Genomic DNA, 13,660 nt, shown 5'->3' on the forward strand with positions numbered 1-13,660 from the left:
CTGAAGCAAAGTTCTTAACCAGAGGTACTATTTCTGGATTAGCGGAGTCTGTAACCTGAAGCGTATGTAACTTGAAGCGTATGTAACCCAAGGTACCACTGTAAAATTATTGTTATGGAATAGGATGTCTCTATTTCCATCAGGGGGAAGGGACCCTGGTGGCGCTGTGGGTAAAACCTGAGTGCCTAGGACTTGCCGATCGCATGGTCGGCGGTTCGAATCCCCGCAGCGGGGTGAGCTCCCGTCTTTCGGTCCCAGCTCCTGCCCACCTAGCAGTTCGAAAGCACACTTAAGTGCAATTAGATAAATAGGTACCGCTTTATAGCGGGAAGGTAAACGGTGTTTCCGTGTGCTGCGCTGGTGCTGGCTCGCCAGAGCAGCTTCGTCACGCTGGCCGCATGACCCGGAAGTGTCTCCGGACAGCGCGGGCCCCTGGCCTCTTAAGTGAGATGGGCGCACAACGCTAGAGTTGGACACGACTGGCCCATAAGGGCAGGGGTACCTTTACCTTTACCTTTACCTACCGGTATTTCCATCAGAGAAAAGTTGGAGGGCGTGGTTACCCCATAATTAAATACTCCCACAGAGACTACCTTATACTGTGTTTAAAACCAAAATCGCATTTGGATAAAAACTGTTTCTCAGACGGCTAGTCCTAGTCTTTATAACCCTGTACCTTCTTCCAGAAGGCAGAAGCTGAAAGAGATCGTTTCCGGGGTGCGTACTATCCTGCGCTATCTCTGCAGCTTTCTTATGGCACCTGGAAGCATAGATTTGATCCAGCGTGGGAAGAGTGCATCCAATTATTCTCTCTGCAGTCTTTACAACCCTGGACATCATTGGGTTTTTCCCTGATTGTGCAGCTCCAAACCACACACACAGACCATAAGTTAATACACTCTCAACAGTACAATACACTCTCAACAGTACGTACCTTTGGTCTTGACCCCAGAGCCCGGCTTGCAAGTGGTCAACGGGACGCAGGTAATACAGGTGCCCGTCGACGGCTCCTTACAGTACCATCCAGGCTGGCATTGGCACTCCCGGTTGGTATGGTTGGTGCAAGGACGTTTTTCTACTAGGTGGCGGTCTGTTGGAAAGGACCCAAGCAGATGCTGTTTTAGTCCACAACGCCCCTGCCAGGTAGGTTAGGCTGAGAGGAAGCGACTGAACGAGGCCTGCCAAGTGAGCTTTGTGGCTGAATGGGGATTTAGACCCAGATTCTAGATCAGGGCGGTCTAACCTCAGGAAAAACTTTCTAGGCGTCAGAAAAAGCAACCTATCTGACAGTAGGAGCTGTTTGACCGTAGAACAGTCCCTCTCTGGAGGTTGTGGACTCTTTTTTTTTAAATAAATATTTATTGAATTTTTCATATTATTACAAAATGAAAAAGAAAAAGAAAAAATACAAAAATAAAAAACAGTTAAAAACAATTCCAACTTTTTGTCACTTGTCTTTCATTAACTTATTTCCCGGACCTCCTCATACCTCTCTTTTTTGTATTCCAATTCAAATTTATTTCGTTCAGCAATTTCTTTCCCTCCTTCTTACACCCTAGTCATTAATCTGAATGTATATTTCTAATAACCTTAAATTTTAATCTATTTAGAAAAATCCAATTTTTTTCATATTCTTTTAACCTTTACAGCTAGAAACCACAACCTCAATCCAATATCATTCTAACATTCATTAATTTTACAATATTTCTGTAGTCTTTAAATTTCTTCCAATCTTCTTTCACCGTTTCTTCCCCCTGGTCTCGAATTCTGCCAGTCATTTCTGCCAGTTCCATATAGTCAATCACTTTCATCTGCCATTCTTCCAAGGTGGGCAGTTCTTGTGTTTTCCAATACTTTGCGATAAGTATTCTTGCTGCTGTTGTATGGAGGTTGTGGACTCTCAATGCCTTGGTGGTTTTTAAACAGAGGTTAGATGGCCATTTGTCAGAGTGTGATGGCCTGGGACTCGGGCTCGGATTCGGAACCAGAGGAGTCTCAGTCCTCACCGGATCCGCTGCCTCAGGCATCATCTGAACCAAGTCTGGGGTCTGATTCTGAAGAGCTGTCTAGGTTCCCCAGCAACAAGCACCAGCTGGGCCAAGTCAGGGGCCTGAGCCTGCCCTGGCTCCAGATGCGGGGGATCACCTCATTGCCTTCAGCTGGGCCATCAATTACAGCTGCTGCACTACCAGTTGGGTCAGGAGAGGCTGAGGTGGCCCCTGGGTCTAGTAACCCACCGACATCTCCCGAGCTGCAGAGACTAAGGTCTGAGAGAAGGAGAGACCTGAATACTCGCAGGAGGAGTGCTCGCCTTCGGGCAAGACAGGCAGGTGAGTCACTGGGGGATTAGGACCTGCCCGTTACCCCAACAAAGATAAAAAGCTGTCAGACCCCGCCCCAGGGCTCTTAAAGGTAAAGGGGCCCCTGACCATTAGGTCCAGTTGCAGATGACTCTGGGGTTGCGGCGCTCATCTCACTTTATTGGCCGAGGGAACCGGAGTACAACTTCTGGGTCACGTGGCCAGCATGACTAAGCCGCTTCTGGCGAACCAGAGCAGCGCACGAAAACACCGTTTATCTTCCTGCCGGAGCGGTACCTATTTATCTATTTGCACTTTGACATGCTTTTGAACTGCTAGGTTGACAGGAGAAGGGACCGAGCAACGGGAGCTCACCCCATCTCGGGGATTCGAACTGCCAACCTTCTGATTTAACTCACAGCGCCACCCGCGTCTTATGGGGCTCTTAGGTACCCAATAAGGGAAAAGGAGCAGTATTTTTCTTACAACATGCTGAAGTCATTACCACGGACTTTGACACTTGAGGGACTGGTCTGGTGCAGGAGGAGGCGAGCCCAGGTGCCAATCGAAAAGGCAGTGTGCTGCAAAGGGCAACGGGTGCCCGGGGGCAAATACCTGGCAGGCACTGCTTACAAGCCTCGCAACGCGGTGTGACGTGAGCGTTGTTCAGGTAGTGGTCGGCTCGGCACAGGTTCTTTTTGCAGTCCGTGAGATTCGCAGGGCAAGTCACAGTCTGGGTGTATCCTAAAAATAAAATAAAAAACGAGTGGAGGCCACTCTTAACCCAGTCCCAGGGCCTTGCAGATCCCACTGTCAGAGGGTTGGAGAGGACTCTTTAGTTTTCGCCAAACGTGGCTTGTCTGCCCATTTAAAATTTGGTTTATTGTCTCGTGAGGATGATGTTGCGATAAGACAGGCCAGCTGCCTGTTAAAGCCCCTGATAAATACATCTCTGCTGCCACATATTTTTGATCAGAATACAGTGCTACCTCTGGTTACGAACTTATTACGAACTTCCGTTCTTAACCGGAAACGGTTCTTAACCTGAGGTACCACTTTAGCTAATGGGGCCTCCCGCTGCTACCGCACCACCGGCGCACAATTTCTGTTCTCATCCTTAGGTAAAGTTCTTAACCCAAGGTACTATTTCCAGGTTAGTGGAGTGTTTGTGACTCGAGGTGTTTGTAACCCGAGGTACCATTGTAAAAGGAGAGGTTTTTAATTAAAAGTTTGCTTCCCGTGCTGCAAGTTTCAAAATTGTAGATCCTGCGAGATGCAGGATCCTGAACTTTATTAACCCATGCGGGGGGGGGGGCTCCTTTAAGAGTTGATGACACCCACCCAGCTCTACCTCTCTTTTAAATCAGAACCAGTGAAGGCAGTGAAGGTCCTGTGTGAGTGCCTGGAGGCGGTTGGAGGATGGATGGCGGCTAACAGATTGAGGTTGAATCCTGACAAGACAGAAGTACTGTTTTGGGGGGACAGGGGGCGGGTGGGTGTGGGGGACTCCCTGGTCCTGAATGGGGTAACTGTGTCCCTGAAGGACCAGGTGCGCAGCTTGGGAGTCATTCTGGACTCACAGCTGTCCATGGAGGCACAAGTTAATTCTGTGTCCAGGGCGGCTGTCTACCAGCTCCATCTGGTACGCAGGCTGAGACCCTACCTGCCCGCAGACTGTCTCGCCAGAGTGGTGCATGCTCTAGTTATCTCCTGCATGGACTGCTGCAATGCGCTCTACGTGGGGCTACCTTTGAAGGTGACCCGGAAACTGCAATTAATCCAGAATGCGGCAGCTGGACTGGTGACTGGGAGCGGCTGCCGGGACCACATAACACCGTTCCTGAGAGATCTGCATTGGCTCCCAGTACGTTTCCGAGCACGATTCAAAGTGTTGGTGCTGACCTTTAAAGCCCTAAACCCCCTCAGTCCTGTATACCTGAAGGAGCGTCTCCACCCCCATCATTCTGCCCAGACACTGAGGTCCAGTGCCGAGGGCCTTCTGGCAGTTCCCTCATTGTGAGAAGTGAGGTTACAAGGAAGCAGACAGAGGGCCTTCTCGGTAGTGGCGCCCGCCCTGTGGAACACCCTCCCTTCAGATGTGAAGGAAATAAGCAGCTATCTTATTTTTAAGAGACATCTGAAGGCAGCCCTGTTTAGGGAAGTTTTTAATATTTAATGCTGTACTGTTTTTAATACTTGATTGGGAACCGCCCAGAGTGGCTGGGGAAACTCAGCCAGATGGGCAGGGTATAAATAATAAATTATTATTATTATTATTATTCCCTCCCTCCACCGACATGACTCAGGAATCTCCTTCTCCGCCTTATAGGGGGAGAGTTAGGTCCTGCAAAGCCTGTACCTGCTGCTTGCAGTGGAATAGCCCAGGCTGATACTGACCAACCGCAGGAAAAACAAAGCCTTAAAAGGGGTCCTGAGTGGATTATACATCTCTATTTCAGCACCCAGGACTGGAAGGGGAACACCCTTCTATTTAACGCCAGCCCCTGACGGCGCGCCGTTCATACCCAGCTGAAAAAAGAACCGTCAGAAGGAGAAAATGTCAGAAATTTCCTCTAGAAAGACAGTAAAAACACCCCCCACCCACAGAGTTCTCTTAAGTTCCTCGAGGGGAGTTTTGGGGCTTGGCTTCCAAGGCCGCAGAGTTTGCAAACTTTGGTGAGTCACCCAGCTCACCTCAGACAGCCCCCCAAAAGCACCATATTTCCGGAGGGAGGGAAGCTCCCCCTTCTGGCGTGACAGACCACATCTCTCTGGTTTTAATGAAGAAACCACAGCTAAGACTGCTCACGTCGGTTTCTGAGAGTTCAATAACTAAAGCACAGCAAAATCTCCTTGCCCACATCTGCACACCCGACCACTTCGACCCGCGGATCTGGCCCTGTTACAACTGCTGCATAGCAGTTCCTTCCACATTTGCAAGAACTGCATCTTTTAGTGTGGCAGAAGCTGCACTTTGGAACTCCTTGCCACTTGACATCAGGCGGCCTTCTTCGCTGTGCTTTTCTCGGCGCCTGCTAAAAACATCCTTGTTCAGACAAGCGTGCCCAGATGTTTAGAACGCGTGTTTTTAATTCGTTGCTGGTTTTAATTCCGCTCTCCCAGCGATCTAATTGCTTCTGCTAATCATCTTACTGCTTTATTCTTCTTGTCAACCACCTTGAGGTTCTCTACAACCAAGCGGTATGTGAGTTTTATGAAATAAATCTGAGAGAATAAATAAGGAGGAGTATTTAAACTCATTTCCAATGTTGCACTTTTACAGTATTATGAGCTCACCTGGGAACAGGTGCTGAGAGGGGGATAGAAAGACAGTCAGCAAAGGGTTAAGGACCTCGGGCCAGAGAGACATAGGTGGCCCTCCAGGATTCTCTCCCTGGCCCTCAGAACTCTCCGCAGGCCACACCCTCTTCTATCCAAGCCACACCCTCTCATTGATCCTGCTTCCTGCCCCAATAGATTTTGCCAGACTGGAATGTGCCCTTTGCAGATCCCCTTAATCTCTATGATTCCAGAGGTACTGACCTGAGGGACATTGGTAGCAGCACCGTAGGGGTTCTTTGTTGGACCCGATGACCAGCCCCAAGCAAGGCAAATGACCCGATCCCTAGAAAGGCAGAAAGACAAAAGCCATTATTAAAAGCTGAGAGGCTGCATGTTTCTCCTGCGTTGAGCAGGGCGGAGTCTGTGTTTCTAAATACATCCGAAATAATGCGCAAGACATTGAAATATGGTGGAACTCTCCAAATAAGCTCAGGATCAATGGCCAGGACTTGAGTGTTGTTTCTCGAAAGAAAGGGGAAATAGTTTCAGACGCAGTTTCAGGAGGGGGAGATCACTGGTGGTTTTCTCCTGATTTCTATTTTGATTCCATTTGAGGCCTTAAAAAGAAGGAGGGGGGCCAAAACAACTGATGGAACTCCCTGCCACAAGATCTGGCAAAACCCATGTGCTTTAGAAAGGGTTAGACAAATTCTTTAGCCCCTAAGAAAAGCCTGGTTGCTGGATCAGGCCAGGCAGTGACCCCTCTAGTCCAACATCCTGTTCCCCTCAGTGCTCATTCCTGACCATCAGCTCTGTTTGCTAGCGCTGATGGGATTTGCAGTTCAGCAACATCTTGCGGGCCAAAGGTCCCCCACTCTATCATGTCACTCGCCTTTTCTCTAAGCTAAAAAGCCTCAGACCCTGCAAACTTTCCTTGCAGGGAATGAAAGGAACATTCTGGAACCGGCGTAAACAGAAAGGCGCGCAAAACCTTTTTTTTTTTAAAGATATTTATTAAAGTTTTTAAAGTATAACAGTAAAAATGTAAAATAAAAAGAAACATACAAAATAAAAACAGTTAAAAAACACATTGATTTTCCATAACATATCTTCCTTACACTTATTTCCCCGGACCTCCTCGTACCTCCCTTTTTTGTATTCCACTTCAGTTTGTTAGTTCAACAAATCCTTACCATTAAGCTTTTACCCTTTTGTAAACCTTTTTTCCTATCTCTTAAAGCATTACAGCTGGAAACCACTTAGTTTCTATCCAACATCCTTCTGGCATTCATTAATTTTACAATATTTCTGTAAATAGTCTTTAAATTTCTTCCAGTCTTCTTTCACCGACTCTTCTCCCTGGTCTCGAATTCTGGCAGTCATTTCTGCCAATTCCATGTAATCAATCACCTTCATCTGCCATTCTTCCAGAGTGAGTAAATCTTGTGTCTTCCAGAAAGGCGCACAAAGCCTTAGTCACAAACTCATGCAGTGTGTAGCAGCTTTTACTCTCAGAGAAGCAAGCGTAGGATTTCAGCCACCGTGAAGCATCTATTTGTTTTTTAATCCAAAATTATTTTATTAAACTTCAAGAAATTCCACATACAATTCCAATACATATTTTTTAAAAATCCTTTTATATGACTTCCCACTCCATTTTCCAGGATGCTTTTTTTAATTGTCTCTTTGCCGCATCCTGTCTTATCGCCTCATTTTACATCATAACAACACAATACAGTGGTACCTCGGGTTACATACGCTTCAGGTTACATACGCTTCAGGTTACAAACTCCGCTAACCCAGAAATAGTGCTTCAGGTTAAGAACTTTGCTTCAGGATGAGAACAGAAATCATGCTCTGGCGGCGCGGTGGCAGCAGGAGGCCCCATTAGTTAAAGTCGTGCTTCAGGTTAAGAACAGTTTCAGGTTAAGTACGGACCTCTGGAACGAATTAAGTACTTAACCCGAGGTACCACTGTAGACTCTCATTCTTTCTGTTGCTTATAATTCAAATCCTGCTCGCTGATTCTTCAAACCATAATATTCCGTGAAGCATTTATTTCTGAGACGTCTCATCTCCTTCTGAGGCCCTCAGAGAGACCCGATTCTGGCTCACCCGTAAGAGAAAAGGTAGGACGTTTCTCTAGATTCGTCTCTGAATTAAAGACGCTGAGTTTGATTTTTCTGAATGACTGGAAAATTTCAGACTTGAGTCGAAACAAGACATACTATCAAGAGATGAAAGGGGTTGGTAGCAACAGACGTGACATTTCAATCCCTCAAAAAAAATTTTTTTTTGAGGTCAGTTTGGCAGAGATTGTAAAATAATGAGACAATTGTAGACATATGTGTGCGTCTTGAAGACTTGGGCAAGTTTATCTGCTTCTCTGCTGTTCCTCAGAACCAAAGAATGTAGCCTTCTTAGACTTTTACCGATTGGTAGGGTGAGCGTTGCTCCCAGAGAGGGAGGAAGGAGTCAAAAGACACCAAGGTTGATTCAGAGAAAGAGTTCTTTATTTCTGCTCTCCGGAGTAGCAGAAAGGCACTTGCATGGTCAGTTCACAGCAAGTCCGAAGAAAGAGAAATTTCACACAGTATATATATCCTCCAGGCACCCTCTCCCCCCTTCCCCAGGAATCCAGCCTCGTACGTTCATACAAGTAAGTTGACATCCATGACCATAAACAGATGTGCCTATTCCTGTACTCTTATCTTGGGGTTAAGAGGGTCACTCAGCTATAGGAGTTTCCCTTGACGCCATCTCTATCTCCAGCAGTGGGGGCTGACAGACCCCGTCTTGCAGAGTCTGTGCGTCAGTGTGTCAGGATATTTAAAACCTACAAGATAAGCCCCAGCTCTGCCATCCCGTCTCCACTTCGGAACTGACAAGGCCATCCATTAAGTGTCACGGACTGATAAAGGAGAGGGCTGTTGTTTATACAGCTGGGTTCCTGTTATACATTGGCTCAAGTGCTCAAGTTAATGCTTTTTAGCTAATGGACCCTTGGAGAAGGAAAAATTGGGGTTTTGGGGCCCCTTTTAGACTGACTGCACAGTCAGGCTTTAGATTTGGGAAACCCATTCCTTCGAGAAGAGTCTGGCTGTCAGATCAGACTGTCAACAGCCCTTCAAGTCAAGCAAAGGTGCCAACTAGATTCACTGGCTGCCTTGCCTCAAAAGGGATATTGCTGAGTTGGAAAAGGTTCAAAGTTATCGAGGAGGGATGGAACAATTCCCCTATGAAGAAAACTTGCAGCGCTCGGGCCTTTTCAGTTCAGAGCTGTTTGTTTCCCCAGTGTGGGTCCCCAGCTGTTTTTGGACTACAACTCCCATCATCCCTAGCTAACAGGTCAGGGATGGTGGGAATTGTAGTCCAAAAACAGTCGGAGACCCAAGTTTGGGAAACCCTGGTTTAGAGAAAGGGCAAGAAAGAGGTGGTATGATAGGCAGGAAATCCCTGCCACCAATGTGGACTGTTTTAAATTGTTGTTGTTGTTTAGTTGTTTAGTCGTGTCCGACTCTTCGTGACCCCATGGACCAGAGCACGCCAGGCACTCCTGTCTTCCACGGCCTCCCGCAGTTTGATCAAACTCATGTTGGTACCTTTGAGAACACTGTCCAACTATCTCGTCCTCTGTCGTCCCCTTCTCCTTGTACCCTCCATCTTTCCCAACATCAGGGTCTTTTCCAGGGAGTCTTCTCTTCTCATGAGGTGGCCAAAGTATTGGAGCCTCAGCTTCAGGATCTGTCCTTCCAGTGAGCACTCAGGGCTGATTTCCTTAAGAATTGAGAGGTTTGATCTTCTTGCAGTCCATGGGACTCTCAAGAGTCTCCTCAAGAGTCTTAAATGTGCCCTTAAGGCAGGATTTGTGAGGAAAGAGACAATGGGGAGGTTTCCCACTTTGACCATGCAGAGAAATAACTGAGGTCAGTTTCAGAATCAAAAATGGTTCCAGGTCGGTCTTCCTGTGCTGATCTATGTACAGGCTTGGTTGGTACATTTATGAACATTTAACATATATCTGAGTTATGGTGCTGGAGGAGACTCTTGAGAGTCCCATGGACTGCGAGAAGATCAAACCTCTCCATTCTGAAGGAAATCAGTCCTGAGTGCTCAGTCCTTTCCTCCCTGGAAAAGACCCTGATGTTGGGAAAGATGGAGGACACAAGGAGAAGGGGACAACAGAGGACGAGATGGTTGCACAGTGTTCTCGAAGCTACCAGCATGAGTTTGACCAAACTGCGGGAGGCAGTGGAAGACAGGAGTGCCTGGCCTGCTCTGGTCCATGGGGTCACGAAGAGTCGGACACGACTAAACATCAACAAGACCTCAAAATTCCTATCACAGGAGGCAGCAATGTTTCTGAAGACCACTTGCTGGAAACCACAGAAAAGGAGAATTGCTCTTGTGCTCAGATCCTGCTTGCGGGTTTTCCACAGGCATCTGGTTTGCCACTAGGAAAACAGGGAGCTGGACTAGGTGGCTCCTGATTCAGCAGGCTCAACTTATGCCCTTACGTTCTCTGTGGGAAAACAGCAAGCAGGACGTGAGGACCGCTGTGCTCTCCCCGTTTGCAACTACCAACAACTGGAATTGAAGGTCAGGCTGCTGGTCCACCCTGCGGAGATTTGGTTGTCAAATCCGACAGCTCTTCCTGCCATCAGGTGGTGTTTTCTGCATGGCTTTGATGTCTGAGAGAAACCCTCTTCTGCCCCAGGGCCATGTTCCCTCCAGGGAAGCCTCCCAGGGGCTGCCTGACAACAGTGGGTGTGACAAGACATTTGTCGCTTTATAATAATACCGTGGTACCTCAGTTTAAGTACTTAATTCATTCCGGAGGTCCCTTCTTAACCTGAAACTGTTCTTAACCTGAAGCAGGACTTTAGCTAATGGGGCTTCCAGCTGCTACCGCTCAATTTCTGTTCTCATTCTGAAGCAAAGTTCTTAACCCAAGGTAATATTTCTGGGTTAGTGGAGTCTGTAACCTGAAACATATGTAACCTGAAGCATCTGTAACCCGAGGTACCACTGTAATTTATTACTTATACCCTGCCCATCTGGCAGGGTTTCCCCAGCCACTCTGGGTGGCTCCCAACAGAATATTAAAAGCACGATAAAACATCAAACATTAAAAACCTCCCTAAACAGGATTGTCATCGGATGGCTTCTAAAAGTCAGGTAGTTGCTTATTTCCTTGACATCTGACAGGAGGGCATTTCACAGGGCGGGCGCCACCACCGAGAAGGCCCTCTGCCTGGTTCCCTGTAACTTGGCTTCTCATAGCGAAGGAACTGCCAGAAGGCCCTTGGCGCTGGACCTCGGTGTCCGGGCAGAATAATGGAGGTGGAGACGTTCCTTCAGGTATACTGGGCCAAGGCTGTTTAGGGCTTTAAAGGTCAGCACCAACACTTTGAATTGTGCTTGGAAACGTACTGGGAGCCAATGTAGGTCTTTCAAGACCGGTGTTATGTGGTCTCGGCTTCCGCTCCCAGTCGCCAGTTTTCCCTCCTCTATCCATCCCTGCACACATCAAGGCTTGTAAAATCTCCAGGGGAAATGTGCAGTGGGTGGGTGGTGGCGGGCCAGATTTGGGCTCTTGGTCCTTCGGTGAAGATGCCACAGATCAAACCGGGAAATCTTTCGCATGCCAAGCTCGTGGCCTCTCACCAAGCCACGGGTCTTCCCGTCTGCTGTGGCTCTGCGGGACTTTTCTGCGCTCTTTTTACCTCCTCATTTCAAGAGCTACAAATGAGGCTACCTCGGTTCAGTTTTGACCTGGTGTTTACAGTCAACAAGTGTTTTTATTAATTAGGCACGATCTGCATTTGAACACACAGCTGCTTATTAGCTCTATTAATAGCCCTGCCTCTGCATCGGCTGGTGGCCAAAAAAAAAATTTGAGCAAAACCCACCCACTTGTTCCTTGATGTTTCCTGTTAAGGCAGGGGTGGGAAGTCCGAGGGGTTTCCATCTGGGCCATTTTGGGGAAACCACTGCCTAAAATCAAATGCAGACTGTGTGAATGTACAAAATATAGAGTTGGAGGGGACCCTGAGGTTCTTCTAGTCTGACCCCCTGCAAGGCAGGACTATATAGCTGTTCTTTTACAAGCTTTATAAACCCCAGTAAGATTTACTCCTTGCCTTTTTAATTAGAGATATGTGAGCCAAGCAAGAGAACTTGGGAGATTCATTACTGTTCCTAGATTGATCAGTGGGAAGAAGCAGCTAGGAAGAGGATTCCAGCTAAACACCAGACCATCCGGTAATTCTGAAGACGCAGGATATCCACCCTGAAGTGTTTGATGCTAAGAACGGGGACTCGTGGAGAGTTGCGACAGGCAGCTCTCACTAAAGAGGGAGTTGCCTGTCGCAACTCTGTACAAGTCCCTGTTCTGGGCATCAATGGGAAGGATGTGTAGGTTTAGCCGGTGGACCAAAATGAACCATGCGTTTGTTATCGTGAGCTTGGAGGTGTTTGTGCTTTTCTGCAGTTCTCCCAGAAAGCGCTATTCAATAACAAGAGTGGGGAAGGCTCACCTCTGCATCCCATTCCACTCATGGACCCAATCCAGTCCAGTCTCCTCCCGAAACAGTTAGATTCCCTCATGCTCTCCGCTGTCTGGAGTCGCCCCATGTGGTTAAGCAGGACATTGAGGTCGGAGAGGAACGGGGCTGAATCGACCGGGGTCTCGGCTTGCTGGCTGTTGCCTGCAACCTTTGCACTGTCACCACCACATTCTAGCCAGCTGAACTATCCAACCTCTAGCGCTCCAGGGTTGCAGGCAGGGTTAGGTTGAACCCGGGGCCATCTGCGTGCAAGGCAAGTGCTCTGCCACCGCGCTGCGGCATTTCCTCAAAAGGACTAGCAAGATTCTAGGCCTCATAGTTGCAAATAAAGGGCTGGTACAACCAGAATGCGAAGGGACGCGGGTGGCGCTGTGGGTTAAACCACAGAGCCTAGGGCTTCCTGATCAGAAGGTCGGCGGTTCGAATCCCCGCGATGGGGTGAGCTCCCATTGCTCAGTCCCTGCTCCTGCCAACCTAGCAGTTCAAAAGCACGTCAAAGTGCAAGTAGATAAATAGGTACCGCTCTGGCAGGAAGGTAAATGGCGTTTCAGTGTGCTGCTCTGGTTCGCCAGAAGCGGCTTAATCCTGCTCGCCACATGACCCGGAAGCTGTACACTGGCTCCCTCGGCCAATAAAGTGAGATGAGCGCCGCAACCCCAAAGTCAGCCACGACTGGCCCTAATGGTTAGGGGTCCCTTTACCTTTACAGTCGGAATGCAGGAAGCTGCCTTATACTGAGTCAGGTCATTGGCCTACACTGGCTGGCAGGAGTGCCGTTCCCAGCCTTATCTGGTGATGCTGCCATGGGGGGGGGGTCGAACCCAGTGGCGTAGCGTGGGGGGTGCAGGGGGGCCGGCCGCACCGGGCGCAACATCTGGGGGGGGCGCTCGCCGCCTCCGGAGTCGCCGAAGAGCCTCGGGCGCAGGCTGTAGCAGAGCCCCATGTCTCGCGGAACCGATGAGCTGGCAGCGGCTCTCAGCGCTCGCCGCGGTCCCCACGCGTCATGGCCGCGGAGGGCGCGCCAGGCAGCCCCTCCTCACAGCCCCGCCGCTGCTGCTGCAGCTGCTGGGCCATGTTGCATTTTCCTCGCCTCTCTGCTCTCCTCCTCCTCCGGGCAAGCGGTGTTGTTTGGGCGGCAGCGCCAGCGGCAACTCGCCTCAGATCACGTGACACGGACACGCCGCTGCCGCCGTGGCTACCTTGCGTAAATACCCCAGCCCAGGCAGCAGCAAGAAGAAGCTGGCAGCGGCGGTAGGTTAGGGGTTAGGGGGCGCAAATTACTTGCCTTGCCCCAGGTGCTGACAACCCACGCTACGCCGCTGGTCAAACCTGGAGCCTTCTGCACACAATGTAGATCAGAGCTCAGCAAACTTTTTCAGCAGGGGGCTGGTCCACTGTCCCTCAGACCTTGTGGGGGCCAGACTATATTTTGAAAAAAAATAATGAACTAATTCCTATGCCCCACAAACAACCCAGAGATTCATTTTAAATAAAAGCACACATTCTACA

General features: G+C 48.9%; 1 protein-coding gene across 1 annotated transcript in view; it reads right to left on the reverse strand.

The window, feature by feature from the left end:
- Positions 1-13,660, reverse strand: part of TNFRSF8 (TNF receptor superfamily member 8) — a 36,678-nt gene that overhangs the window by 12,812 nt on the left and 10,206 nt on the right. Inside the window, exons 2-4 of the mRNA XM_082230207.1 lie at positions 5,844-5,925; positions 2,916-3,044; positions 935-1,090 (exon numbers count right to left, since the gene is read on the reverse strand). Coding sequence (XP_082086333.1) covers positions 935-1,090; positions 2,916-3,044; positions 5,844-5,925 — 367 coding nt within the window. The remainder of the gene's footprint in view (positions 1-934; positions 1,091-2,915; positions 3,045-5,843; positions 5,926-13,660) is intronic.

This window comes from Podarcis vaucheri (genome assembly GCF_965113315.1).
Source record: "Podarcis vaucheri genome assembly, chromosome: 7".
NCBI lineage: Eukaryota > Metazoa > Chordata > Lepidosauria > Squamata > Lacertidae > Podarcis > Podarcis vaucheri.